This window comes from Haemorhous mexicanus, chromosome Z (genome assembly GCF_027477595.1).
Source record: "Haemorhous mexicanus isolate bHaeMex1 chromosome Z, bHaeMex1.pri, whole genome shotgun sequence".
Lineage (NCBI taxonomy): Eukaryota > Metazoa > Chordata > Aves > Passeriformes > Fringillidae > Haemorhous > Haemorhous mexicanus.
In genome coordinates this window covers 33,257,355-33,285,284 of record NC_082381.1, presented here as the reverse complement: position 1 = coordinate 33,285,284, position 27,930 = coordinate 33,257,355, and the positions used below count along the sequence as shown (strand labels likewise).

Below are 27,930 nucleotides of genomic sequence, written 5' to 3'. Positions count from 1 at the left end.
ATTTTTAGGCTCAAGGAACTTACCAACTTTCTCTGGGTCTGATACATTGATTTCTATATCAAACAAATCTCCATTTGCTTCCTCTTCAATCTAGGAAAAGGATAGACCACATTTAACAAGGTAATGGACATCCATATTATCTATAGGTACATGGAAAAGAATATAGAGGAAGGAGGAGAAAAAGTCAGTATGTTTGTGTAATTATGAAACATTTCCAGTCCCCAGTGTTAATATACTTTCTAACACTGACTGCGACTGCAACCAAAGTTCTTGGGGTAAACTTGGTGGCGCTAAATTTACAGTTGGACTCAAATGATCCTAAGGGTCTTTTCCAAACTAAATGGCCCTGTGATTTCAGTTTTAAGACCTACTGCAAAAGCTTTCAGTACAGGAGATTTAGGGGTCTGTTCATTGTACCACCTACAATGCCAGCAGACACTGTGGTTCACAACCACTCTCATTTGCAATGCTTCCATGTGCCTGTAATAAAAGAATAGGCATTCCTTTTCATTAACAGCATCTGTAGCAGAAGAGCTTGGGAAAGGAAAAGCAACAGATAAAAAATTTTCTGATATTTGTCTGAGTTCCATAATTATATAATCCTTCATGTACTATACCTAAATTTGATAAAAAGAGAGATCTTTAGAAATGCTATGGCAGAAGGGACAGTACCAGGGCTGAAGGGGGCAAAATCAGAATCAAATGCCATCATGTAGTATCTGGGGAAGCAGGCATCATTGAGTCACGGGTAGGTCTTGTATGCAAAGTCACTATTTGGTAAGAGAACTCTCTAGAATGAACGGCATTCAGAAATGTTCACGCTTTGACTGGAACATCAAATGTAAATAGAAATGTTAAGAATACAATTGTCCTCAGCTTTTTGTTTGCATGTTGGATAATTCTAAAAACTGCTCGTTCAATTTCCCCATTACGAACAGCTTCAGAAATGCAAGCTGAAACTGTAACATGCTAGTTAAGAGTTATTTAAATTAATAACATTTCTTATGTATCAAGTTCACAGCTTACTCCTACACACACTTTTAAAGTATTCTGAAGGAATAGAACTTCGTACCCCTAATACTACATATCTCAATTATAATCACCTCTGTAGTGAATTCTTATAGTATTTCCGTGAGTCAAATTCATACTAAACATTTTTTGCAAAACAAACAGCAAGGTTATAATGCCATTTACCAATGTTTAGGAACTGGCATTTTAAAACAAAGTAAAACTTAAAAATCTAAATGAAACATTTCTGTAGTTTAGAGTTTACAGCATACCTCTTCTCTGGATCTATCAAAAATCACTGGGGCTGTTACGCTTTTCGATTCCATTCTGGGAGCTATTAATGTAGTAGGTGTTACAGGAGTGACTGCAGGAGTAGGTTCTGGTGAAAGTATTGGATCCCTCTCCGGACTGTCCAATGAAACTTCTTCTGTTGCTTCTAGATAAACATATTGAGTGAGCTATCAATTTCCTGTGCAACACAGATGGATATGCATCATAAAGACAACAAACATGCATGATAACAAAATAAATAGCACCCATTTGTGCAGGATAATGTTTTTCAATACATAGCTAAAACCAGATATGACATTTGGACTTGCAGTGCAGAATGGGTTAAATTAAGACAAATATTGCCTTTTTTTTTTTTTTTTGTATACTGTTCAGTAGAGTATTTTAAAGCAGTCACAAGATACATATAATTTATTTCTGTATGACATATTGTTAATTAACTTTTTTTACCACAGGAGAAGCTCTTTCTCGTCACCTGTTTCGCACTCTGAACAACAGCTGATTTAGTCATGTAGGATGGTAACTAAGCAGACTAAGCCATATAGCAAATGACGTTACACACCCGCAACCCTGCCAAATACCCCACAAACTGTAAAGTAGCAGTATTAGCAGGTGAGACATTAAGATCATCTTTAGTCTTATCTCCATGCTCTTTAGAGCTTAAAACAGCTCACTAGAAACTGAGTACTTCCTTTAAACTATGGAGAGTTCACCTACCTTTAAAGAAGACAACACAAACCACTGCTCTGCAAATCTCACTAACCGGTTCTGACCACTGACAAACCACACATTTCCTGGGTATACAAAAGTTCCTGTTCTAGCTCAAATAAACAAACAATATTGAGTTCTCACTAGACATGCATATTCAAGAATTTCAGTTTCTTAAAAGATAACATGGACCACAGAATAGTCATTTGATACCAAAACAGACTTTCCAAAAGACCTCAAGTCCTTTCACAAACTAGACTTTAGTGGGTAGTACTTACCAAACAGGTAAAAAGGCATTAAACCAAAGCAAACACTCATTCTCGCTTGAGGCTAACGAAGTTTACTGTCAGCCTTTTATTTTGGAGGATATCACTCAGAATTGCTGAGTTTGGAAAAGACTTTTGAAATCATCTAACCTCTCTGTTCAAGCAGGGCTCTAGCTAGAGCAGGCTTAACTGGATCACATCCAGATGAATTATGAGCATCTCCAAGGAGCAGAATCTACCTCTTCCTTGGATAACTTGGAACACTGTGGCAGTGTTTGACCACCCTAATCAACAAGGAAAAAAACCCCAAAGCCAGCATCACCCCCTAACCCCCCACCAAAGACAAACAAACAAAACCCTAAGATTTGTCTTCTATATTTTCTGGTTTTTAGTGTGTAGCCATTGCCTCCTGTTCTGTCAGCGGAGAAGTCAGGCTCCCTTCTCCATTCCCTACCATAAAGTACTCATACCCACTATATGATGCTCCTCACCCCAAGCCCCTACTCCAGGATGAACAGCACTAGCTTTCTCAATCTTATCTCTTATGCCATACATTTTATGTCCTCAATCATTTTCATGGCCCTGCACTGGACTCCATCTGTCCATGTCTCCCTTGTACTGGATAGCTCAGACCTGGACTCAGCACCCCAGGAGTGGCTTCAGCAGGGCTGAGCCAAGTGGAACGATCAATTCCCCCGGCCTGCTGGCATTGCTTTTTGTAATTTCAAATTACATACTATTTTCATAGTGTTTTCAAACTAAGTTAGAACCAAGCACCTCATTATATTTTCCATTTTTAATATGAATGAGAATCTACAGCCATTCTTTGAAAATAATTATTTTCATAGCATTGTTTTATTCTTACTGCTAAATCTTAAAAAACAAGTATCTCCTAATGCTTCCTTTTCTCAAATGCCACAGGAAGGACACTGAGTCTTAAATCAATAAGGAATTTTAATTCAGAATCTAAGGTCAGGTGGGAAGTCATGCTGAGGCAGTTGCAAAAGAGGTTTTAGATTGGCAGAATAGGAACATTTCAACAAGGGGCAGTTCTCTCCTTTGGCAGCTAACAGCATTCAACATATAAGTTATACAAATGAGTATTTCACAGAAACATTTCTCAGAAAAATATGCACATACATATGTAACACTGTATACTATATACATCATGAAATGTATAACACAAAATATTTCTGAAATAAAGCAACTGCACTTCAGTTCTTCCTCTTTTCTATCACTAGCTGTATTCTAGCACATTCAGGAAACAAATCATTAACCACCACTATCTACTTCTTCACTTCAAATTTTAGACAGGTTAATAAAACAAGTCATTAAGCAATTCAAACATTAGCTGAAAACACAATCCTCTTTCTGTAAAGTATAAATTAATGAAAAAACTGAATTTAATGTAAGAAAGTAGCGCTGCTATCAGACGAAACAGAAGCACACTTCTTCTCCAGGACTCCTCTTTTTCAGACTTGTATCCACATACCTGTTAGTATCACAAAGTGGTCTAGGTTGTGCACGAAATTAATTCCAAGCAGGATTAGCAAATTTTTAAAGCTGCTGCCTGATGTTTCTCTTTTATTTTCCTGAAGGAATTTACCCACACAAAATAGTTTCTGTTTGTTTGATAGCACTAAGTCATCTATTTTAGGAAGAATTGGGAATTTATGCCTTTCTCCCTCTTGTTACCTCTCACCCCAGGTTTGGCATGCCACCAGACACTATGCAAATATAGAAGCATGACATGGAAAAGATATGGGAAGGGGGATGTTGGGACTGAGTTGAACAGGGAGAAAGTTGGTTTAAAACAAAAATATTGAAGGATTCTGAAAGGAAAAAGAAGAATTAGCTTTATATAAAACAGCAGGCTCTTACTTCTAGCTATTTTTCCCCCTCAGAAAAGCAGTCCTCAAGTAGTACATGAGTTGAAGATCTATTTGTCATGAAACAGAGATGAACTCTGACATTTACTTCTTACATATGTCCCTTTACTTTGAGTAATTAGATGACATAGTCTGATGAAAAGGTTTTACTGATAATTCTGCAGCTTGTTTTACAGGTGTGCTTTTTTTCCCCATGGAAACATTAATATGGTAGGCTTCACAGTAGAAACTATGGTGCTTCCAGAAACATTTGTTTAATCTATTAATTTTAGATCTTCACCGGAAAACTTAGTATGAAGTTGTGGTTTTGTGGTGTAGTTTATTGTTGGTTTTGGGTTTGAGAGGTTTTGTGCGCTTGTGTGGGTTTTGTTTGGTTTTTAAAATATTCACTACCTTTATTAGCATGAAAAATGAAATCTAGATGTCTTCTTTTCCAGGATAGTTCTCAAGAGCTTAAGTTCTCACTTCAAGAGGAAAGCAACTGCTCTGTCCAACTTTTGGGAGGAAAATACTGAAATCCAACACTTAGTATCAGTTATGGGAGTTACCAGAACATATTAAGAACTCCCACCAACCTAACAGAGTAGACTGCTAGACATAAATACATACTTTACAATCTATAAACAGTCTTTGTTAGGGATCACTGTCAAGTTGCTTAGCTCCAAAAAACCATGAAGACATGTCATTCTGCTATAGGACACCACTACATACACTAAATTAATGCTTTGCAGTCAACCACAAGTTTCTATCAACAGTCAACCACAAGTTTCTATCAACACACAAGCACAGCCTTCAATCTCAGCATTACATAGAGCTTGTTTCTTTATTTTTCACCAACAGTTTTTGTGAAATATCATCTTAGAAAATGCAAGTTTGCAATTCTTCAGTAGCTCACTTTGGCCACAAGCTATTTTTACCAGTCACACTTTCAAATGTCAGATCTTCAACATTCTGACATAGCTTGAATGATTAAATTGGCTTATTATCTTTGAAAGTTTCTCCATGTTAACATATAAATCTGGAAGTAAACTTAAGCAGAAGCTGTTATGTAGAACAGAGGACAAGCTATTAAAAAAGGCTTCTCGGGCACTGCAATATTTCAGAGACTTTATTGAACCGAACTGACTGTAAGAACTACTACACTAAGTCACAGCCCTAGGGCTGCCTTATTATATCAGAAGTACTAAACATAGTGAGAACCGAAACAGTTTTAATGCAACAGTCGCACACTTATATGACCACCTTCTGATTTCAAAACTGTAGGTTCATATGTTTGTGCATTTGTTTCTTGCAAAATAACTAGACAAGCATATTCTAAAAAACAGTAAGGCGTTTGCACAAACTCTTCATATCAGACACATTACATGACAACGGTCTGACAGACACCATCAGCTGGAAGCTTTTCTGTTCAGGTGCACCTGAAGAACATATCTCAATTGGATCAGAGAATTATCGCCTCCTCTTCTGCCTCAAATCCCAAGAAAAAAGCCTAAAGGGGAAAAAAACCCCCACAAAACCAAACAATACAAAAGCCCACTAAACAAAAAACCAACCCAATGAAAACAAACATCACCCCAGCCCCAACACAGTGACTCTTCCTCAGGACACAATAGCTAAACACTTTCATAATATGATCCATTCCCAAATACATTTAAGAGCTGAAAAAACAAAATAACAGTTATCTTTTATTCGACAGAGGAGAGGAAAAATTATAGTTTTCCACTTTTTTGAAGAAGATGACAGAACACTGATAAAACTTCACAGATGAGTTCACAATCCAGTGCTCTTCTATGAGCATCAGAGGTAGAAGACACAGACAACAGTGCCCTACATGGGCAGTCCATGGCATATTTGTGCAGCTATACACTGAATTTTGGGTCAACATTTTGGAAGACTAGTTCAATATGCAGCTCTTCACTGTATAATAGCAGATTATTGACAACCAAGCTTTAAGATGTATCTCCAGATTCCTTAAGATACACCTAATACTGCCTCATTTGAAGCACTGACCATTAAGGTCTCTGCATGTAAGAGCTCTGTGAGGTAAGATAAAATAATTCTTCTAGCCAAATAATCAACATAGTGACTTTTATTCAAATGGTGAAAGTTTTTAAGTGGGTTTAGCAAGACAGTTTGCTTTGTTACAGATAGAAGAACCACAACAAAGAAGAAAAATTTACTCATCTCCAATAACTCAGGAAAACTCATTTCTTCAATTCTTGCGACCCTGTTTTTATAGTTCAGTTATAAGTTGTCAGAGAAAAGGTAACGAATATCTATATTGTACATATTATTTTGTAGCTGCCAAAGAAACATAATAGCAAAGAGGTTTTAAGCATAATAAAAAAAAGCCTAAACCATTTCCCAGATTCTGTCCTGCATTAAAACCATAGAGAAAATTTGTGCTGCTTCACCTTCTTTTCCACTAGGCTGCAATATGAGGTGAAATAACAGAAAAGTTTTATTAAGTCTGCAACAGCTACAGAGGCATATAATCACAATTTTTTACAAGTCTGAAAAACTTCATTATTTCTGATCCCGAAGAATGGCAATCACTCCTCTCAGGAGCCACAAACACGATTTTGTTCACCTGGATTTTAAAGTGTCTAGTAATTCAATATCAAGGAACAACAGAAGCTACAAAGCTGTGGAACTTCATTTTTTTCTCCTCTCCACTTAAGTGCTCCTGTAAGATGTGCCAAGTTAAGATTCTTTGGAATTTCAACACGTCAAAGAAAAACCCTGTCACAATCACTTTTGGATTAAATTCTGCTTTCCTAGAAAGCCAGACTTTTGCAATCATGCTGGAAGCAAGAGATTAGGCATCTCATCTTGCCCTGCTCATGTTGTTTCTATACTGTCTAGCAAAACAGTCCTAAGAAAGAAACAAATAGTTATACTTGTGAGTGCACAGCACTGAAACACAATTTCAACACAGTTTTTCAGAATGTCATTTCAGAATGGTAGTGACACAAACACTGAAGTTCATGACTTGGGGTCAACAGCTTTATACAAACTTTTTGCTTTGAACAGGAAACTGTGAAAAACATTTTATCTTATGCTCCATACATCACATTTGTTTTTTCCTCTATTTGAGAGTACTAAACTCACTCTGTACTATAAATTGAACTTCAAAAGACCAGTCTCAGCTGAGGTAGACGGGCAGTGTTAGATGCCTCCAGTTCAGTGCTGCAAGTGCTTAAGAGAATGTCCTACATGGCAAACCCCACACCCATTAAATCAATTCCTTGTGTTATTCACACAGCATTCATTTCAGTTGAAACAATCTGGCTGCAAACATTTGTTCCTTCTGTCTGATTCCCCTCAATATTTACTCCAGTTTCCCTTTTCCTTTTCTTAATATTATCCAAAGGAGAATTGGCTTTCTTAAAATATCCACTCCAGATGGCTCTGTGGTTATAAAAAGTTGGCTTTATATACTGAAGCTAAATAACCAAATTACTGACTAGTACTAGAAAGCTACATTGCTAAAGCACTTACTTTGTAAGTTATAAGGCAAAAAAAAAATGCAGAAAAAGAGTAATAATACCCCTTTATCCTTTATTCCTTTTTTCTCTTAAAACACTTTCAGAGAGGTACTAAACTTGTCAATACATTCTAACAGTGTCATGAACAAACAACTTCAAATATATGGAAATACAAATTATGGAAGTTGAGAACAAATGTAATGGGCATGTGTATAAATGCATTTATACAAAATAACCCAGAACTAAAGGTTATAAAGTTTCTTTTTGAATTATTACATCAGGTAATCAATGAGGATGACTGTATTCAAAGCAGACTGTCAGCTGACTAACTCAATATGAAGTAATAGGGAAAATGATAGTATTGAGATGTAACATTCAGAACCATCTTATGCACACAATATATTCCAAATATTCCGGCTCCTTTCTTGAATAGGTAATGTTCCTTCAACTGTAATTGACAGCGACAATAACCCATGTTAGGATAGTTGAAAACTGACACTGAAGTAGCAACTGATTTATGAACCTTTAGAAACGTTCTATTAACAGATCACTTAGGAGGACTTTCACATCTTTTTCTAAAGCACGCAATACTGTCAACTGTCAGAGACACAACCATGCACTAGTAACATGATAGGACTGGTCCCATGTGCCAGTTTGTTACCTTTCCATTAAAACAAGAATATTAAGAAGGAAATAGTTGCAATACAATCTGAATTATCTCTCTCTTTATAACTGGAAAAAAAAACCAACTGGGACAGCTTATGCACAACTATTAAGCAGAAAACAAGAAAGTAACTAAAGTCATGCACTTCCATGGATTTGAACATTTTGAGTCACAAAATTATAAAGACTATTCTTACTGTCAGCAAAACATGTTAGAGACCAGCTTAACACTCCCACACTACACACTGACAGTACACACCACAGAGAAACTTATAAACAAAGTCACAACAATAACTCACAACTCAACTAACAACATTTTTCACAAGAAAAGACCTGTACAACACTGTCAAACTCCTTATAAGGTTTCAATCCTCCCTCTCAGAAAAGCACATTTCTTTCAGTCCAAGGGTGAAATGGTTTGTGCAGGCATGCTAGAAGAAAATAGTCATTACCAGCAAAGAGGTCTTCTCTGTCACCATCCAGCATGATCTCTGCTGGCTTTGGACCATTGGAGTTTGTGCTGAGGTCTTCTGCAGGAAGACTTGCTGGCTCCGGAGACGAAGGACTTGACTGTATTTAAAAAAAAAAAAAAAAAGTTAAATGATTATAAGAGAACAAGTTGCCATGTATCAGTAAATATGAATTATTGCAACATCATTTCATTGCAAAGAAACAAAAGAAGATTCACAGAAAGGGAACTCTGTCAGCTATTTCCATTTCCCATTCCTAGCACAGCAACAATGAATAAAAGATATGAGCTAGTCAACAGCTCTTAATTTCTTTGTTGGAGAGAAAAAACAGTCAACAGCTTCTTCAGGTTTGATTAATGTGAAACAAAATCTGTTATAGAATGATCTAGAATAAATTTTTAGTAATGCCAAATGTAACTTGATTATTACGTTCCTCCTGGAAAGGCTTGGATTTAAATCTGGATTTGTAGATAGCAAAAAATCAATAAAGAAATCTCCAAGTGCTCTGTGATTGAAAAGAACGTATTAATGCCATCCAAATAATTAAAGGCTGCTTGGAGCTGTGAGAAATTTTGTTAGCTTTGCAACAGGATTACTGCCACACAGGATCAGAGGATCACACTGTATTGTACATGGAAGCTGGGTTTGACACAGATACAATTTTTTAATTCACTGAAGACTAGAACTTTCCCTGTTGAAGACACCAAGGAAAACTAAAGCAATATTGAAACTGGGCCACAAATGAGTATGTGTTACACGTAATGGCCAAAGGTTTTAAGCAATTTCATCACTAAAAAGTAGCATATTTCAGAAGAAATGGCTGTCTCTCCAGCCAGTTCTATGTAGAAGTGCAAGTTCAAAACCCTGTATTCCAACTAGAACAGAAAAACATGGAAATGCTTGATTTCTCAATGCTTGAGGTTCAAAAATGTTTAAGTTTTATCATCAAAAGCAGTTCTTCACTGAAACATTGTAGGTACTCATTCCAAACTAGTTTTGCTGCTATTCAGCTCTGAAAAGCAATCCATTTACATTTTGACAGACTAGTTTTAGAACACAGTGGGAGTCCCGCACTGCCACAGATGCAAAATGCATGTAGGTTTGTGCTTGTCAAGAGATTGCCATGAAACACAACTACAGGGAAGAAAAGCCTTCCTGAACCTTTATAGCACATCAGCAGAGAGCTTTCTGCTTTATCACTTAATTATGCCCTTGCTTAATGAATGGTGGAAGAGAGCCCTTGGAGAATGCTTATACCTTCAAGCTATTCCTTCAGTCTATCTTCTCAGTTTTATTGTAAGTAGCTATTTCGGTTACTAATGGTTATTTTGACTATACCTGGCTTCTAATCACAAAACTATTCTATCAGACACGACACTCACTTTGAACACTTAAATCTGAAGAACCCATGGAAAATATCTGCATGCCTAAAGTTACAGTTAACCAAAGATCAATACAGAGGTATACCCTCTTTAAAGAAAGACACAGATTCCTCTAAGAATAGCTATAAATACATGCCACCAAGTCTCCTTCTGATACTGAGACGGGAGAGATCCTGTCCAATGGCACAGTTAAAGCCAATATTTCTGCACTAGATACCAGGCTTCATAGCTGTAGTTAGCAGATAGTTATAGACAGCTCTCTCCAAACTCTGTATGAGAATATTTGCAAACAGCAAGGACTCAAACAGACCTTATGAGCACCTCAGAAATCTGAAGAGCAAAGCTGACCAGATGGATATCCCATACCTTGTAAAACCATGCTCAGCAAAGCTGTGGAGAAGAAGGACAGAGAGGATATCTGGAGTTAGAACATTTGTCTAAGTCACCATTGCACTTCTCTCTTCCTGGAGATGGCTAAGGGCAGGCCTGCCCATGGAAGAGGTGAATAAACGCAACTTTTATTCTACCCATCAAATTCTCTTCATCTCTGTCCACTGGTCTTCTCATTTTTACCCTTCCAATTCTTCTCTCCCATGCCAGGGGGAGTCATGAATGCCAGACAGAAATAAACTTCAACAAGCTGACAGGTGAATAAGGTCCCTACTGGTCCATTAATCTTTCTGCAGCTCTTTGGTCCTTTTAAACAGCTGTGTTCTCAGACAAGATGAATTAAGAATGGGATTAAATATATTCACTAGGAGTCATGACTTTATAAGAAAAAAATGTGTAGAAGCATCCTAAAAATTATTCACAGTCTAAACACTGGGTCAGCTTGCTTAAGAGTTTTGCAATGAAGTAGTTTCTTCACTTCAAAATGGGCATAGTTCACAGGGAACTACAAAAACCCAGCAAGGCATAGTCCTTATGTATCAAAAACTGAGTCAATAATTTCTAATACTCTGATTATTTTGCACAGCCAGTGAGTCAGAAAGCGCCTCTCAAAAACCAAAGAAGCACCCATGCCTGCGAACAATATATTAAGCTGTTTCAGTTACAGTCTTCTATGGATGAGAGCTAGAAGGCAGGACCCCAACTTTGCTTTTTTATCTCTACAAAATACAGCTAAAATGGCCAATGCCTGTCAAAGGGGTCAGTAGTTAGTGCAGTGAAAATCTCTTTATCACACAAGACATGGAGATAAGACTAACAAAAACCTCAGGGCCCAGACAAATAGCATAGCTGTTTAGAAACTTTAAATTTATTTGATGCCAAGGATTCACAAAATGCCACAAACACACCCATTTCCTGAAATGTACACAGATGTGAAATTTCTACACAAGTCCTGAGCTGAAGGATTGGTGAAGCCTCCAATAACCAAGATACTCAATGGCCAGGACATCCAGGTATGCAGGACAGTCAGGATCCTGCTACATTTTTCTTGAAAACAAGTTTCTGGTAAGATGCCCATGGGCCCATTCCAATTTAAAACGTCAGTAACAAGCTCTATTTTCTGTTATTTTATTGTTCATTACATCTGGAGGCAATAACCAAGTATTTTACAGCTCTGACTTATGAAGAAACAAGAACAAGATCTTGCATTTTCTGCTGGTTGAAACTGTAGCTCTAGACATTTGGACATCATCCTGTCTCTTAATAGTAGGGTACTCCCCAAACTAGTTCTGCTTGCACGAGCCCCTCTTAGCTTCCCTCAGTCAAAACACAGAAGGCTGACAGAAGGTGGCCATCATAATACTCTAGTTGCTCAGGTTAACCCAGCTCACTGTCTGAAACAGGGTTACTGAAGCTCACAAACCACAGCATGGGCAGAGACAATACACTCAACGGCAAGACAGCGTCATTTGCAGCAGAAAGGAAGACACAAGCAGCCATTGGAATGAATTTCCACATACTTCCATTATAGCCTGGATTTAACATCGAGCAATGAGACACTGACTGTAGAACTACACTTGACTGTAGAATTTTCACTAGAATTACACCAATTGATCCTGGATACAGACTTAGCTTTCTGCAAAGGTACAGTACAGTATTGAAGGACTTAGTGCTCTTCTTTCTGATACTCCAATAGGAGCTTTACTGCTTCCACAGTAATGGTCACTGTTAAACTGAAAGGATACTATTAAAGCCATTTGGACTTCTGGGCTATCTAGTGTTTTGCCTCCTGTACAAAAACCAAACAGATACTGAAGATCTTTGACATAAACTGATCAACTGGCACACACCCTGCCCTAAATTACAGTCCTTGATAAATTACCACATGTACTGCTTACTGATTATTTTCAAGTTTCTCCGTGTATTTTTCCATTCAAAAAAACCTCACACCAACAACCAGGAGTATGGGAATGTAAATGTATGCTTGAATGAGTAGATGGCAGCCTAGGTTCCTGTGTTCACATGGCATCTTCACAAAAGACAGACTGGCAATACAGAGATAAGTGAGAAGTTTAGGGAAAATGAAATAAGAAATGGTGCAACATGTAAACAAGGAAGATGACAAAGACACTGAATGGTGCATGAAGGAGGAAGAAGGTAGAAATGGTGAAAAGAGAGTAACAGTGACCATTTTTCAGAAAATCTAACATATATCTTACACATATGTCACCAAATTTGACTTTCATACAGTTGTTTGTGGACCCTTTTAATGGGAGCAGAGTACACAGACAGCAAATTAGCAGTTTGTTGATTAAACTTGTAAAACAGAGTGACTCTTCTCATAATGTACAACCAACTTCCAGAACCTTCTTGCTGTGCAAATCATGGACACTCATAAAAAAAAAAAAAACCAAAACCCAACAACAGCTAAAAAACAAAACAAAACCAGACCAGAAACAAACCTCAAAAAGAAAAAAACCACATCACAAAAAAACCAAAAAATCCCAACTAAAAAAATAAAACAGCCAAACAAAAACAAAACAAAACCCCACCAAAATCCATGCACTTGAAATTTTACCAAGTAAATAAGTCTACCTAGATCTCAGGAAAACACTCAGCTACAAAAACCTGATACCTAGGAGAGCACTGCAGATGCAAACCAGCACATATATATAATAACCAGGAATATTATTCACATGAAACTCACCACTGATTATCACTGTAAATGCAATTTTGGCTTAAATCATTTACATGATTCATCCTGGCTGTTCTCACTAATGAAAGCTACTCTGGCAGCTAAAGGGAAACCTCTCAGTAACCTTGAATGCAAGAGAGGCAGCTGTCCAGACTCACAGTACAGTTGGCACAATAAAAACAAAATAACCATTCTAATTCTACTACTCATAGGCACTGTTGATACCTGACAATAAAATGAGCATCCTATCAGCTCAGACAAGTTGCTGCCCAACCTGATTCCCAGTTCATTGGTGTCCGAAGACCACAGGAAGGAAGAGTTCTCATTCTCTGCCATACTGCAAATTTTCAAGTCCTAAAATGTGTTTCCGCTGCATCCCAGAAATCCCAGGTGTTACAGTTCAGTGAGATCTTTCTAATGTTTTATTTTCTACAATTGAGAGAGTTCAATTCAAGACATTAACTCTTTACAACATGCACAAAGAAAATATTCTCCATTTGAAGACACTGAAGAAACTAAGACTCTCTGTACTTAAATGCTGCATATTTGCCATTCATAATGTACACTGAATGTATATTTTGTCAAAAGCAACTTAGCTCGTGTTTTCAAATGGAGACTTGTTAATATTTGGAAGATGTATTAAAAAACAGACAGCTTTTCTAATCAAATTACAGACAGGAAAGGCGCAGCACACATTTTGTGAACTGAAAGAGAATGGAAGCAAGATAAAATAGGAAGGAACTGAAATTAATCATGCTAAAAGCAAACAGACAGCTCCAAGATAAAGCAGTTGGGAACCCTTTCAAAGTACCAAAGCCCTCAGGTAAGTTTGGTTTGGACCTCAGTGTCCCTTGCCACACTCTCACTTCTGGTATCAGCAACCAAATACATGATTAACTACAAAAAGCATGACACCATTCTGTTGTTACTATACAACTCCCACTGCCATTTATAATCAGTTTGTCCATGAATATTTACCAGATTAAAGTAACACTCAAGACAAAAGTTTAACTAGGCCTACATCATCAGACAATCATTCTTCTCTGGACTATGTTACTCTACACTGAATCCACCAATTTATGTTCCAACTAGTAAGATGTCCAAAGTCAATTTTCATTACCTCTTCCTTCCAAATTTGCAGGAAAATCACAAGATTAAGGCAGTGTCCTAAATGCTGATGTCAGAAAAAGCTTACTGATGCAGCTTTTAAAAGCTTCTCTTTAAGCAACAAGGCTTCCCCTTTCCACTTAAGAGACTCTATCCCAAACAGACTGTGTACACAAACGAAGCAGCAGAGTGGAATTGTCAGCAATTAATACAAAGCCCATTTCTTTGCCAACGTTTGCAGTTAGAGGAGTTTCAGTAACTTTTTTATCTCATAGTAACTGTGATTTGGACACTAAATCTATCTTATCTCCTGCAGCTTTAGTTTGAGACCACATCAATAAAAACATTGTTTGTGTTACACTGCAGTCTTTCTCCGTGCACTGAAAAAGACTCCAGTAATACACACTGTGTCACACAGAGATGCACAGAAGTCTACTCATGCAATTCTTGTCAACTGCAGATTCACATCATTTCTTATTCCTTCAGTGCATTTTTTCCACATATCTTTTTCTACCAATGCACAGATTATGCATCTATAAAAAAGAAAGAAAAAAAGGAAGTAGCTTGAGAAAAGGCAAGTGACTTTAAAATACATTTAAAACCCTCTTTGTATACTGCAGGGTTTTTTGTTAAGGACAGACAACAGCCAGAGCAAAACCAAAGAAACATGCACCAATCCTATTTCTGTAAAGGTCAGGGACAGAAAACTCTTCAGGAAAAGAGGAACAGAGCAATTTTCTTTTTAAATGGGCATTTATGCACAGGAAGAATAAAGTATCCGGAAGATACTGGCAAGACACGTAGGTGGAACGTGACCACAACAACGTGCCAAAAAGGCTCCCGCTATAAGGAATGAACACATAAGCATTTCTCATGTCTCCTTGTGCCTCTTTCCCGGCAGGTCCCAGCAGCCGCCGCAGCCTAGCACTGCGTCGGCTCCCATGGAAGAAACCCCAGAGACAAATAAGTATCTACAAGGTTTGCAAACTGAAATGGAGTGAAGCCTCGGAAAGAGGCCAAACAAAGAAAATGGGTCGTTATGAATCCACTCAAAGTCTATGGCGGAGACACAGACACCCACACTCACACACCCACACACACACATACCCGAGAGAAACTGGAAAGAGATAAGGTGAAAATATTCCCCCGGCAGCACAAGAGTGTAAAAGAAGGTGAAACGGCGGTACTTGGAGAAGAGAGTTTTGAGCTTCTCTTGGCAGCAGAAGCCCCGTTCTCTCCGTGAGGGAAGCACCGAGGAGACGAAGCAGAGGTGGGCGGTGGGACGGCGACCTGGTGGAGGCCAGGTCGGCAGGGGCAGCGGCGGGGCGGGGGCCCGGGCAGGATTGAGGGGGGCCTGGGCAGGGGAGAAGAACCGGCGGCCTGACGAGGAGGGGAGGGTACGGGAGGGGAAGGCGGGCGGGCGCCGGGTCGGCCACGGGGCGCAGGGCCTGCAGCAGAGAACGAGCTCTCCTCACCTCCAGGGTGGACACGGTGCTGGTGAAGAGGTCCTCGCCGTCCTCCAGCTCTTCGAGGTCGGCGGGCCGCGTCTCTCCCAGCGGCGGAGGCTCCCGCTCCGCCGCCATCTTCCCCTCCGGCCCGGCCTCCGCGCTCACGTGACCGCCCCGCCGGCACGTGACCTCGGTGGCCGGGGCGGGGCCGGGCAGTGCCCGCAGGGCCTGCGGCAGACGGGCAGCCGTCACCGCCCCTGCCACATCCACGGCCCCTGCTGCAGCCCCACAGCCGTCACCGCCCCTGCCACATCCATAGCCCCTGCCACATTCATAGCCCCTGTCGCGTCCCCACAGCCGTCACAGCCCCTGCCACATCCACGGCCCCTGCTGCAGCCCCCCAGCCGTCACAGCCCCTGCTGCATCCACGGCCTCTGCCGCGTCCCCACAGCCATCACAGCCCCTGCCACATCCTCGCAGCCATCACAGCCAGCCCCTGCCGCATCCCCACAGCCATCACAGCCAGCCCCAGCCACATCCCCACAGCCGTCACAGCCCCTGCCACATCCCTACAGCTATCACAGCCCCTGCCACATCCCCACAGCCATCCCAGCCCCTGCCACGTTCACGGCCCCTGCCGTGTCTACGGCCCCTGCCACATCCACAGGCCCTTCTCAAACCCCTGCCGCAGCTCCTGTCACATCCACAGGCCCTTCCCCATCCTCAGCCCCTTATCCTCCCAAGAAGACGTGAAGAGGCAGAATTCCCTAAGTTAGCTTCGTTGGTTTTGGTCACTCATTAAGAAATGTGTGTGAGAAGTTTAGCTTTTTTGATTAAAAATAACGTTGTAATTATAGTCAGGCTAAAGAGATCTGTGGCCACAGAAACATATTATAGGGTTTTTTCTTACGTCAGAGTGGTCAAGAAGTATCACAAAGATAACTGTAGGACCTCAACTTTTAACTAATTGACATTCAAGGCTGAAAAACTGGATTAGTAAATATGTGTGGAAAAGGAACCAAAATTAGAGAAAAGCATTCAAGGAAATAAATTGGAAAACAATTAATGCTGTAGGAAAATTTAGAGGGACTGCAAAAAGCAATCACATATGAGATTGTGATATGTTACTGCAAAGAGCAAAACCCCAGTTTAAACCCAAGCCTCATCCTTGTCACTGTGGGTATTAATATGTATGTCATTTGACAAATACGTAAGAGCTGTCAGCTCTACCTCATGTTACTAAGTGAAAATCTAAGAGGAAGGTACTCATGGATCCTAATGGAAGCTACAGCCACCCCTTCCTGTGCAGCCAATAAATCCACTGCTGTAATGCTGTGTGAGGTGGATGTGAATAAAGCTGCAAAGCTGCTGAACAGTAGAAGTAGAAATACCAAAGCTAAATTTACATGTGCAACTTTTGTATATGCCATGTGCCTGTTTTAATTATCTGGTTATATGATAAGATTTTACAGGAGCCCTCTTCCCAAGGAGCATTTACTACAGTCACAGTTTTTCCTTGTTTCCTAACAGCTCCATATTAATTTATTATATGCAGTCTCAAGTCTACACTGAAGACAAAAGGCTGTATCTTCTCACATCCATTTCTCTGAGGTCTGTCACTGCCTGTTTCACAGGCACTGATGAGCTTTATCTTCAGGGTATGGTGCCCATTACACAGGAACTGAGCAGAGATCGAAAAATTTAAATGTAAACTGTTTACTGGCCTGGGTGCCCTAACTGAGATCACTAGGATTTGGGGTTTTTGGGGTTTTTTTTGTTTGTTTGTTCATTTGTTTTGTTGGTGGGGTTTTTGTTGTTGTTTTGGTGTTTTTGTTTGTTTGTTTGTTTGTTTGTTTGTTTTTTGCTAGAATACTTAACATTTCAACAGTTTTGTCACCTAGGCAGGGAGCCCCAGCATCACACTACTGTCCTTACCCCCACCCATTTTTAGGAGTAGCCTTTTATTTCTTCCCTTAATTGACCCTTGTCAGGTCCCAAACTTTCTTGATTAGCCTTGGGAGCCATTGAGAACCCTCTGAAAAAGGTAATTTCTGGTTTTAGCCCACACACAACCAGTAGTTCCTCCAAATCAGGGCATCTGCTGCATGAAACTGTCACTGTACCACTCCTGCTTCTGCCCCCAGCATCTGTGGGCTCTGCAAGCCTTTGTAGTCTAGCACTTAAGAGGACATATAGAAGTCAAAAATGTACTCTGCATAAACACACTTGGCTGCTCTTACACAATAAAAAGTGTCATTTTTTTCCCCCTTCAGAATCAGGTTTCACTCAGGAGTATAATCCTGTTGATTTTAAATTGCTTTTAAAATGAACAGTATAACAGTATTTTGGCTCTATGTCATTTCCCTGGTTCAGCTCACAGAGATGCTGAAGCCTCTAAATAGTTACAAGTTGTCTGGGTTCGAGCACTATGCCATTTACTAGCTTCTGCCCACCTATGAAGTTATATGTTAAAAATATTAAGTTGTTTCGGGTGATGTTAAAACAATTTAGTTACATGCAAAATAAAGATGGATATGCTCTAAGCAATGTGAATCAAGGTTTACAATCAAATATGTCAGATTTTCAGTGTCTTACTTCACTGACTCTGTTTTAGGATTGTACTAGTACAATAGCCACTGTAATATTGTGTTATTTTAGTAACTGAAATATCAATGCAAGTGAAAAAAAAAAAAAAAACATGACTCATAACTTAGAAATGGCTGTTTTGGAAGAGACAGTGATAGCGAATTATGCAACTTCAAGGTCAGCCTGCATGGTTTGGCCCTGGAGGGAGCCACAGGAGATCAACTAGTCTGTTTGCTGGAAAACGTTTGTAACCGTTTCTTCAACAACTCCAGTAAGGAAGACCCCAAAACTTCTGCAGAAAAACTGCTTTAATGCTTTGTTCTCTAGGATCAGAAAAGAAATTCCATCACTATCCTTCCAGTCAAACATCTTCAAACACATATGAAGTATGATTTTGCAGCAGCATGACACTGGCCTTGTTCAGTTTGTGACCATATTCAGGACAGATATTGGCCTCCTTTTGTATGTAGAAAGTGATTATTCAGACTGGATAAAATCTCTCCCTATTGAATTTTGTATTTTTACCAACATTTACTCCAGTTTGTTTTGATGATTTTGAATCCTTGAACTAAGCTACAGCTGTTTGGTGTCACTCATAAATACAGTATGCATTGTCCGCTTTCTATTTCTAGTGAGAATATTAAATTGTATCAGGCCTATGGTAGATCACTTCATTCATCTTTCATTCAATTCATCCTCCCATAAAAATTGTAATCACTGAAAAATAGCTTTTGACTTTGTTTTCTACATCAGTTTTGTACCTACTCTATAATAGGTTAACATATATTGTTTCATTAGCTTTATTAGGAAACAGTCATAAAAGATAAGTGTTCAAGAAATACCAAAGGAATGTTTCCTCACTAAGAGATTTTTCAAGAAAATGGCTAAATACTGCAGGGGAACAACAACCACCAGAGTGCTTAGAATTAGAGGAAATACATTTTTGAGATTTTATTTTTCCCTTAAATAAAATATATAAAAAGGAATATTGTGCTCTTGTATAGTGACTGCACTCGCTCACAGCAGTAAGGACTTTCAGTGAGTCAGCCTTCCTAAGAAAAAAAGCACAAGTATTTCTCAAATCTGTCTGGTTTTTGTGCCCACTCATCCTTTCAGACGAGTAAATTTTATACTTCAGATCATTATGACTGTTCCTTTGTTTTGTCTTTCCATCAGAGTATTTAATTGCTTATCTTATAAAAAAAAAACATTTTCTGTCACCTTTTTTTACCAGTGAGTGGTCAGTGTTCTCATATATTACAGAAAAATATTTTTAATATATGTGAAAGAAACCAGTTCTTCTATCAGTTAGACACTTCATTTGCCTTTGGAGGAGTAGTAGGTCCTACCCTCTAACAAATAATGAAATGAAAATTTCTATTCCCTAATTCATCTCATGTTCCAGTACCCTTAAATATAGAGCTCTACTGGCATTACCTGGGTATGTTTACCCTGTTAAAATAGTGAGATGATGTAGAAGTATTTTTTTTTTTAAGATTCTTAAGCACTGACAGCAGGTGAGAACTCAGCCCAGGCTACTGTGATATATGCTGACCTGCTGTTTAGATTTTCCTCCAGTGTTTATGATTTACGAGAGAGCAAAACTTCGATTTTATTTTTCACTGCTAATCTTAGATAATCCAGGTCATTGGAACTTGGTAAAAGACACAGTAGCCTCTGAGGTCCTGATTTGCTTTGGGCTTCACACACTTGCTCCTTGACAACTGTCTGTCAGATCTCATGGGTTGTGTTCTGATACAAGCGTCATGCTGGAGACAAATACCAAGATGTTGTTACCAACATTTTACCTGATGTTTACCTGATGTCTCAGACAAACCTGAGACATCTCTTGCCAAAGTAGAAAACATGCTTAAAAAGACCCAGAATGGATGGAGGTGGGACAATACTTAGAAAAAGCATCATATGCCTGAAATTAACACTTCTTCAATGATCTGCCTTTGTCCACAGAGAGAAGCATAGTCTAAATCACATTAAAGGGATCTAAGAGTTCCTAAGTGCCAAGTAATTCTGGCATATTCTAAGTTGGAAGAGACCCACAAGGATCATCAAGTGCAACTCCTAAATAAATGGCCTGTGTGGGTATTGAATCCACAACTTGGTGTTATTAGCACCATGCTCTGACCAACTGTTAATCTCATCTCTGTCACCTACTCTGTTCAGTTACAGCCCAGTTAAATTTCTGTGCCATGTAATTTCAAACCTGAGGTGCATGACTAAGTAAATTTCATGCATTTCTGTAACTATAAACTGTAACTGTCCAGACTTTTTTTTCTTGCTTTCAGAGAACATAGCAAAATCCTGTAAGGTGTGCAACTTGTTCCATATAGGGCATGATCATTTGCAGCATTTTATTAATTAGTTTTAACTCATTTTATCTGGGATAAATTGTTACAAGTTTTTTTATGTCAAATCACTGAAGTCAACATACATTTTTTACCATTTTCTGACTTGCTAGGATTTTCAGTTAGATATAAGAACATTAGAAGCCATCAATCTCCAAAGATTCATGTGCAATCTTAGCTGTTGTCCAAATGGTATTTGTATCAATTAATTCCAGTGGCTATTCTTTGTCACATTTTTTTTTAGAGCTATCTGTTAATATTTATGTTGTGACTTGTCTTAATTCTTTCATCCAAAACTGGATGACACAAGAAAAAGAGAACAGTGAGGAAAGGGGACTGGACCTTCCATACAGTGTCAGATACAAGTCAGTGCACAGTATCGGTTGGTGCTGTCCCTGGCAGGCACATCAAAAGTTACCATTGGAAAATTCCTCCAGTTTGAGAAGAGGTTTCGTGTAAGGGAGGCCTTGATCTGAGCAATTTTTCTTGATCTTTGGAATTTTTTGTAATGGACTCCATGTTTCTTAAACTGTGAAACATTTTCTTCTCCTCAAATGGGAGACAGGGTCAGAGGTGAACCTTTTTCTGCAGCTAGTTTCCTGTACTTCACTAGGAAATGCCCAGTGCCTCCTATCTCTTACCGTCACCACTTCACCAGTGATGAATGTAACATTGCCATTCAATTTCATCTAATTTGTCCAGGGAAGATTTAATCTAGTGAGAACTTTGAGGTCAGAACCATAATGAAAACAGTTTCAAGGGGTTTTTTGGTGAAAAAATCAAATCAAGCCAAAACCACCAACAACAAACAAACCAACAATTAATTTCCAAGTGTCTATTTGTAGAAGAATTTTTTTAAAAATCACCTGCTGAAAGCATACACTTTGAAAAAAAATTCCTGTGACCAGATCTACATCTCATTGAATCACTATCAGCCAGCAGTACTATCTCTGTCTAGTGCAGGGCTTACTAAGATGACAGTTTAAAATAATTTTGTGTTATCACTTGATAGATGAAGAAAATCTGAAAGTCTATACTGTCTCTCTCTTTCAAAGTGTTAGGATTCCTGTGCTGATCTTAGCTTAGAAGATTTGAAGAGGGAGTAAGGCAGAATGTGAATGAAGTAGAAGATTTTTGCATGTTTTTTCTTCATTGGACAATCATGGAAGAAGTCTAAGTGTAGAGAAGGTGGCAGCATGGAAGAAAATGAAAGTGATATGCAGCAAAAACCAGTATAATAACCACTCCAGCTCACTGCTATAAACCTTGGGAAAACTGTATTTTTCCATCAAGTCTGAAGCCTGTGGGAAGGAAGATTATTTCCCTGCTTGTTTGGCACAAAGTAGAGGCTGCTATAAACATGTACACCAGCCTACTGCTGTGCTATGGGATCACAGTAATGGGGGCCTTGACCCATCATAAGGTGACTGAGAGTTTTCAGATGTTACTGTCAGAATATATGCAAGTTTTGCTGATCACAGTATTTTTCTAAAAGGTCTGCATTCTCAAAACATTAAACTGTAGTGCTGGTTAACTAATTAATTAATTATTTCTTTCATAAAATGTATGCGGAAGGCAAAGGTGACATTGCAACTATGTCTTTGGGATATATAAGGAACAATATTTGTTACTTATATTCCAGACAGTGGACACAATGTATTTTGTATGTTCTCAGGACTTTGAAGTCATTGCTAGGGAGTTGCCAAGAGGATCTCCAAAGAGATTGTGCAAGGTCAGCTTTTTGGCTTCCAGCTGTTCCCTTGCTGCAATTACCCATGTACAAAATGAGGGAGTCGTTGAATCAAGTCTTACATAGGTGTTTAGTCCTTTTAGAGAGTTTGTCCCTCTCAGCCTGCTGAGTGTGGTTTGTTTGAGGTAATTCACCTAGATTTTAAAGCAGAAACTAAGAGAATGGAAATCTGTATTCTGAAACCACGGCTGGAATTTTAGGAACATACATATCCAACATTTCCTTCCAAAATCCTGCACTTCAGTTCTCCCCTAGGTTTTTCATATGCACTTGGGTACAGTTCACATTGAATACCTTCAGGATAAAAGGCAGCAATCTAATGAAAGTTATTCTGCTTAATTTGGGCTGTGGCAGGATATAATAAAAATAAATAGATGATTTCTCAGGCATCCTATCCATCTTTAACTCTTACACCAGGAGCAATTTAATGATGAGTGCCTATTTCCATTGCCAAGAGAGGAAGTTTGTACTTAGGTAGATGCTTGACTTTAGACCATCTGTGATTAGGTGAGAAAATCTCATTCTGCAAAACCTATGCACATAATCTAAATTATAAACTCTCCAGGTTAATGAGCCTTAATCTTAAATGTAGCTTTCTGTCTGATTATAGTATTTATCATAATAAAAATTATAAAGTGACTGCAGAATTAACTTGAGACAAAATACTATTAATAATACTCAGTCCAAAATTAGCCTGAGAAAACATTTCTTTGTTCCCTCCAGACACACTGGTATATGTCTGCTGCTGCTTTAAAAGAACCAGAGCCCTAAAATAAAAGAAAACAAAAAACACACTCCAATTTACAAATATCTCTCAAAATGTTTCCATTTGCATAGATTATGAGAGCTAGGCACAAGAAAGATTTGTTTCAAATATTCCCAGTCTTTTTTTTCAGAGTAAAGCCTCCAATCCACAGAGACTTTTTTTTTCCACTTTGTGGACATATGAGATAAAGGCATGTGAAAACAATTTTTCGTTGGAAATTGCACAGTGGATATGCATGAACCAGAATTTGCTTTATTTCAAGTTTCATAGCCCAAACGCAGCTGTAATTTGCATAATTTACAATTTTGCTCTAAACTGACTTGGGGCATCTATCTACATTATAGCCAAACCAGGCAAAAGATAAGTAGGAAAAATGGAAAACTTCTAGCATAATTGATTTCCACCAAATAGCACTGTCTCTGGCTGTTATAACAATTAGTTTATCAATTTAATGTTGATTATGGCTTTCCCATTGAGGAATAGGAAAGCTTCAAAACAGCAATGAAAAAGAATCTGGCACTGTTGCCTCTAGAGCTGATACAGTATCTAATACATATATTTACTTTTCTTTAAGATATTTTCAGACATGTTAAGAAAAAATCTGGCTTTGAAACATAATTCTTCTTTGACAAATTTTATTTCACTCTGCCTTGGCTAATTTTATCCTCTGGAGGCATAAATTTGGGCTTTGAAAAATCTATTTCCTTCAAGCTTTTAATTCAAGTGATAACAGATTTAAAGACAGACTAAAAAAAAAAGATTAATCTCCCAAGAATGTTGAGAAAGAGATCAACATAGTTTCTAAATAAGTTAATAAACACATTTTCAAATTTCTTCATAAGAAAACAGCTTCAAGACCTCAGTGAAGTAATAAGTTAGGAGGAACCCACTGATGAATATATAGGAACTTAAGTAACAAACCATTGAAATTAAATTGGTATCTTAGAAGGGATTTTTTTAAATGCTTGACCTGCATAAACTACAAAGTTAGCTACAGAGAGAGCATGTGGCTTTCTAATCATCTATTTATCTATTTTACATTGCATCCTCTAGTATATTTTATTTTCCTTGATTAATTTAGTGTTGCATATATCAAAAAACAGGGCATCGAGCATCTATTTCAATAATAGAGGTTACAAATATTATTTGGCAGTAAGGTAAGTAATGAAATCACTGAATCTGCTTAGAAATAATTTTTGTGTAAACTGAAAGTGATACTAATAAAATTCAGCATGACTATTCCAGAGTAGCACACACTGGGATTGTTTTAACTTCAACCCTTAAAAACCCAGCACCACCATAACAAGGCTCATTCTGTCTTAGGTTTATTTTCACTTTCAGATAAAGACAGATAGTAAAGAGCTTTTGCTTACCTGTTTTTAAGTATGATATTGAATTTCCTTTAAAGTAAGTATCCTCATTTTTATGTTCCCCTTTTAGTTAGTAGATACACATCTTCAAAGAGGAATCCCATTTTAATCTAGATCACACCCCCCCCCACCATCTCTTGTACCTCTTTTAAATGACCATACAGGAAACTTATAGAAAGTGTCACCTTACCTTTAGTCCTTTCCTTGGGTAACTGAGGTAGATGTCTACTTTGACACAAGCTACATTTTAGCTCTTTTAGTTTTGATCTTAAATGTTTTACAAAAACATGCCTATCCACGTGGAAAAATCCACTATAAATCAATACATAGAGAATGAAAGGGTGTGGAAGTAAATATATATCACTGCATATAGAAAAAGTACTAGTACAGTACTAGTATAGTCTATATTTGTGGAGTATAGAGATTATATATATTCTGTCATTTGAGTACTATATATGTACACACTCTCTAAATACCTATATATATATATATACTCTTTTGGTATACAAAATATAATTATGTCTATCCATGTATATCTATCACTCTGTGTATTTTTTATGTGTATATATCAGTCAAAAGAGAAGCAACATAAATGTTTGAGAAAAATCAAAATATTCAATTAAAACAAAAAAAGCTTGTCCTGGAGATCACTAAGTTATCTTCCTGTCATTGCTAGTGTACTGGCACAATAATATAAAGATAGTGGACGGATGTCTCAGTTCCTCCTTTTTTTGCAGGTCTAAGACTAAAATGGAAGAAGGAAGAGCAGCCTTCCACTTCCTGCCTGATTCTAGGAATATAGATCTGAAACAGCTGACATGCTGATTTCTCCAGAAAAACAAACACAACCAGTCCATGGAACTAATTATTTTAATGCATTTGAAATCCTTGAAGATTTGGAATACTTTCTTCCAAGAAACACATGCACCTTCCTCTTCACAGGCCAACTGAGTTTCTACAAAATATGTGCTGTTTTGAAGCCTTTTTCTTCAAAAGATGTTAAGATCTGTGGTGGTGCAAAGATGTTTCCCCAGCTGCTTGCCTGGGAGCAGCCTCTGGCCATTTGTCTCAGTGCTAGTGGGAGTGATCACTTTTGGAAGCCGTCAGGCGAATGATCAGACAAGTAAGATCCACGTGCTGGGAATCACTTTGTGGCAACCAGCAGTTCAAGGCATGGATTGGAAGCAGTACCTGCTCTGGGCAAATATGTCACCTGGCTCAGCTTAAGTTTGGCCCATTTTCTTGTGTGTTAGCAGAGGATGTGCTTTGCTCTGGGGTTTTTTTGCCCTCTCCTATGGGAGGTTATTGCTGGCTGAACCAGACAGCTGAGAGGCACAGTTGGAAATTATTTTGGCAGGCCAGGCAGGATCCAGCTTGGTTTACTGTCCAAAAAGCCTGACTGATCTTGTCTCAGGTTGTCTGAAAACAATTCCCACTTGTACTTGGTGACAGAGACACAGGACTAAAAGTATCATGTAGTTTTTTATAGCACATAAGTAATGACTAGCACATGTGCGTAGACATGTAGAAAATATGATAGTTTTGGAACAATTGTTAAGAATCAAGAATTCATGTTTAGAGAATATTTATTATGTTATACCTTATGATTGAACTATTTTTCAGTTGCAGCACCTTTATATCTTTAAAAATTAAACATATATGGCTCACTACTAAAATCTGGATCTAGACATAGTTGAAATTTTCAGAAAGGATTGGACATTCATGGGGTGTAGTGTCGCCCCCACAAAACCAATATTAAATATTTATAAGGTTAATTAGTCTTCAAGTTTTAAAATATAAATGATCCAGCTGTTGAAATTTGGAAGATTTTCCCTGTATTAATCTTGGAGTAGAATTTTTTAGTGGTTGGGATAAGACCATAACTTTGTTGTGGCTGTTGCTCTGATCCTATGTTTGGCTAAACATCAGTAGCCTACTTAGAAAATCAATATATACAACTCTGATTTGCATAGACATGCAGTGACATCATGCAATTGTTATCTAAAAACTTACTTAACATACCCAAGGTCTTCCAGGTACCTGTTTTCTAGTGACATCAAAAGGATTGTTTGTGCACACCTGTGTGGATTGAACTTTAGTTTCTTTGATTTTACCTAAACACTCCGGAGAGTTCATAAAAGTGCATACTGCCATGCTGGCAGCAGGCACCTGCTGGGAAGGGGCCTGTCTCCGTCAAGGTAAAGTTCCACTTGGGGCTCTCAGTGCAGCCAGAGCCACAAGCAGAGCAAGCTTGTGGCAAGAGAACAGGGCTCTCCTGTTCCTGCCCAGAAAACAGGGCTGGTTACATTGAGCAGAAGAGGATGGAGCGCAGTCCATGTAGCCACAGGACATAGTCTGCCCCCTCAGGAGACAGTGCTGGTTCCTGTGGGTTGGTCATCCAGGAAGAGACTTCAGGACAGTCTGTGTGGTCATCACCATCACTGCTGTCCCTGACAACACATTAACAGGGATAGTTATCTGGTAGGTACCATTATTTCATTTTCTGATAGTGGTATGTGCCCCAGCATTTACTGTCATCCATCCAGTACATGTGCCAGGGTGCCTTCCATGTGCCTATTTATCAAGGAAGGGCTGGAAAAGGAATTCTGGCATATACTGCTCTTGCAGCGGGCTCCTGCTGTATCAAGGCTTGTCCAGAGCCAACACTGTCTGCAGAAATGATGTTGACTGGGGAGACCGAAAGAAATGCATGTGCACTTCTGGCACCTGTGCTTTTGCACAGGCGTTCAGGCAGCAGGAACCTATGAAGACAGATGTTCACTGTGCTCTGCAACCTGATGCAGGTTGTCAGGTCCAGGCGCTGACTGTTCATGGAGAAAAGATGAGTCTCACAAAGAACTCCTACCCCTGCTTAGCACTTGCTCCTGTCCAAGCTCCAAGAAAAGATGTAGTGGGGCCCCTTCCATACTCTCACTGGGCACAGATGGGTGGATGGGGATTGAAGAGGAATGATGCATCTTGAGGTGCTGTGAATTCTTGAGCCTGTATTTATGGCATACTGAAGATACTGGAGCATTCAGGAGGTGCCTTGAAAGCTGCCAATAAGAACATAGGGAGGTATATAAACACATGGTTATTTGCTTAGTTTTTTGCATATACAATGTCGGATTCAGGGTAGAATTTAAAAATATATAGTACATCTTTGTGTATGATCTAAAAAACTATGTATGCTGAGCTAAGATCATTATCAGTGAAACCATCTTGAATGGATGACTTCAATTTTTTAGAGGCTAGGTTCATACGTTTTTACTTATATCTTTGAAAATATTGGA

The 27,930-nt window shown here is 38.6% G+C and overlaps 1 protein-coding gene across 1 annotated transcript in view; it reads right to left on the bottom strand.

Annotated features, from left to right (window-relative positions):
- Positions 1–15,988, bottom strand: part of SNX2 (sorting nexin 2) — a 29,623-nt gene extending 13,635 nt beyond the window's left edge. Inside the window, exons 1-4 of the mRNA XM_059873205.1 lie at positions 15,830–15,988; positions 8,763–8,880; positions 1,281–1,444; positions 24–90 (exon numbers count right to left, since the gene is read on the bottom strand). Of these exons, the coding sequence (XP_059729188.1) occupies positions 24–90; positions 1,281–1,444; positions 8,763–8,880; positions 15,830–15,937 (457 nt within the window). The 5' untranslated portion in view covers positions 15,938–15,988. The remainder of the gene's footprint in view (positions 1–23; positions 91–1,280; positions 1,445–8,762; positions 8,881–15,829) is intronic.
- Between the last annotated feature and the right edge of the window lie 11,942 nt (positions 15,989–27,930).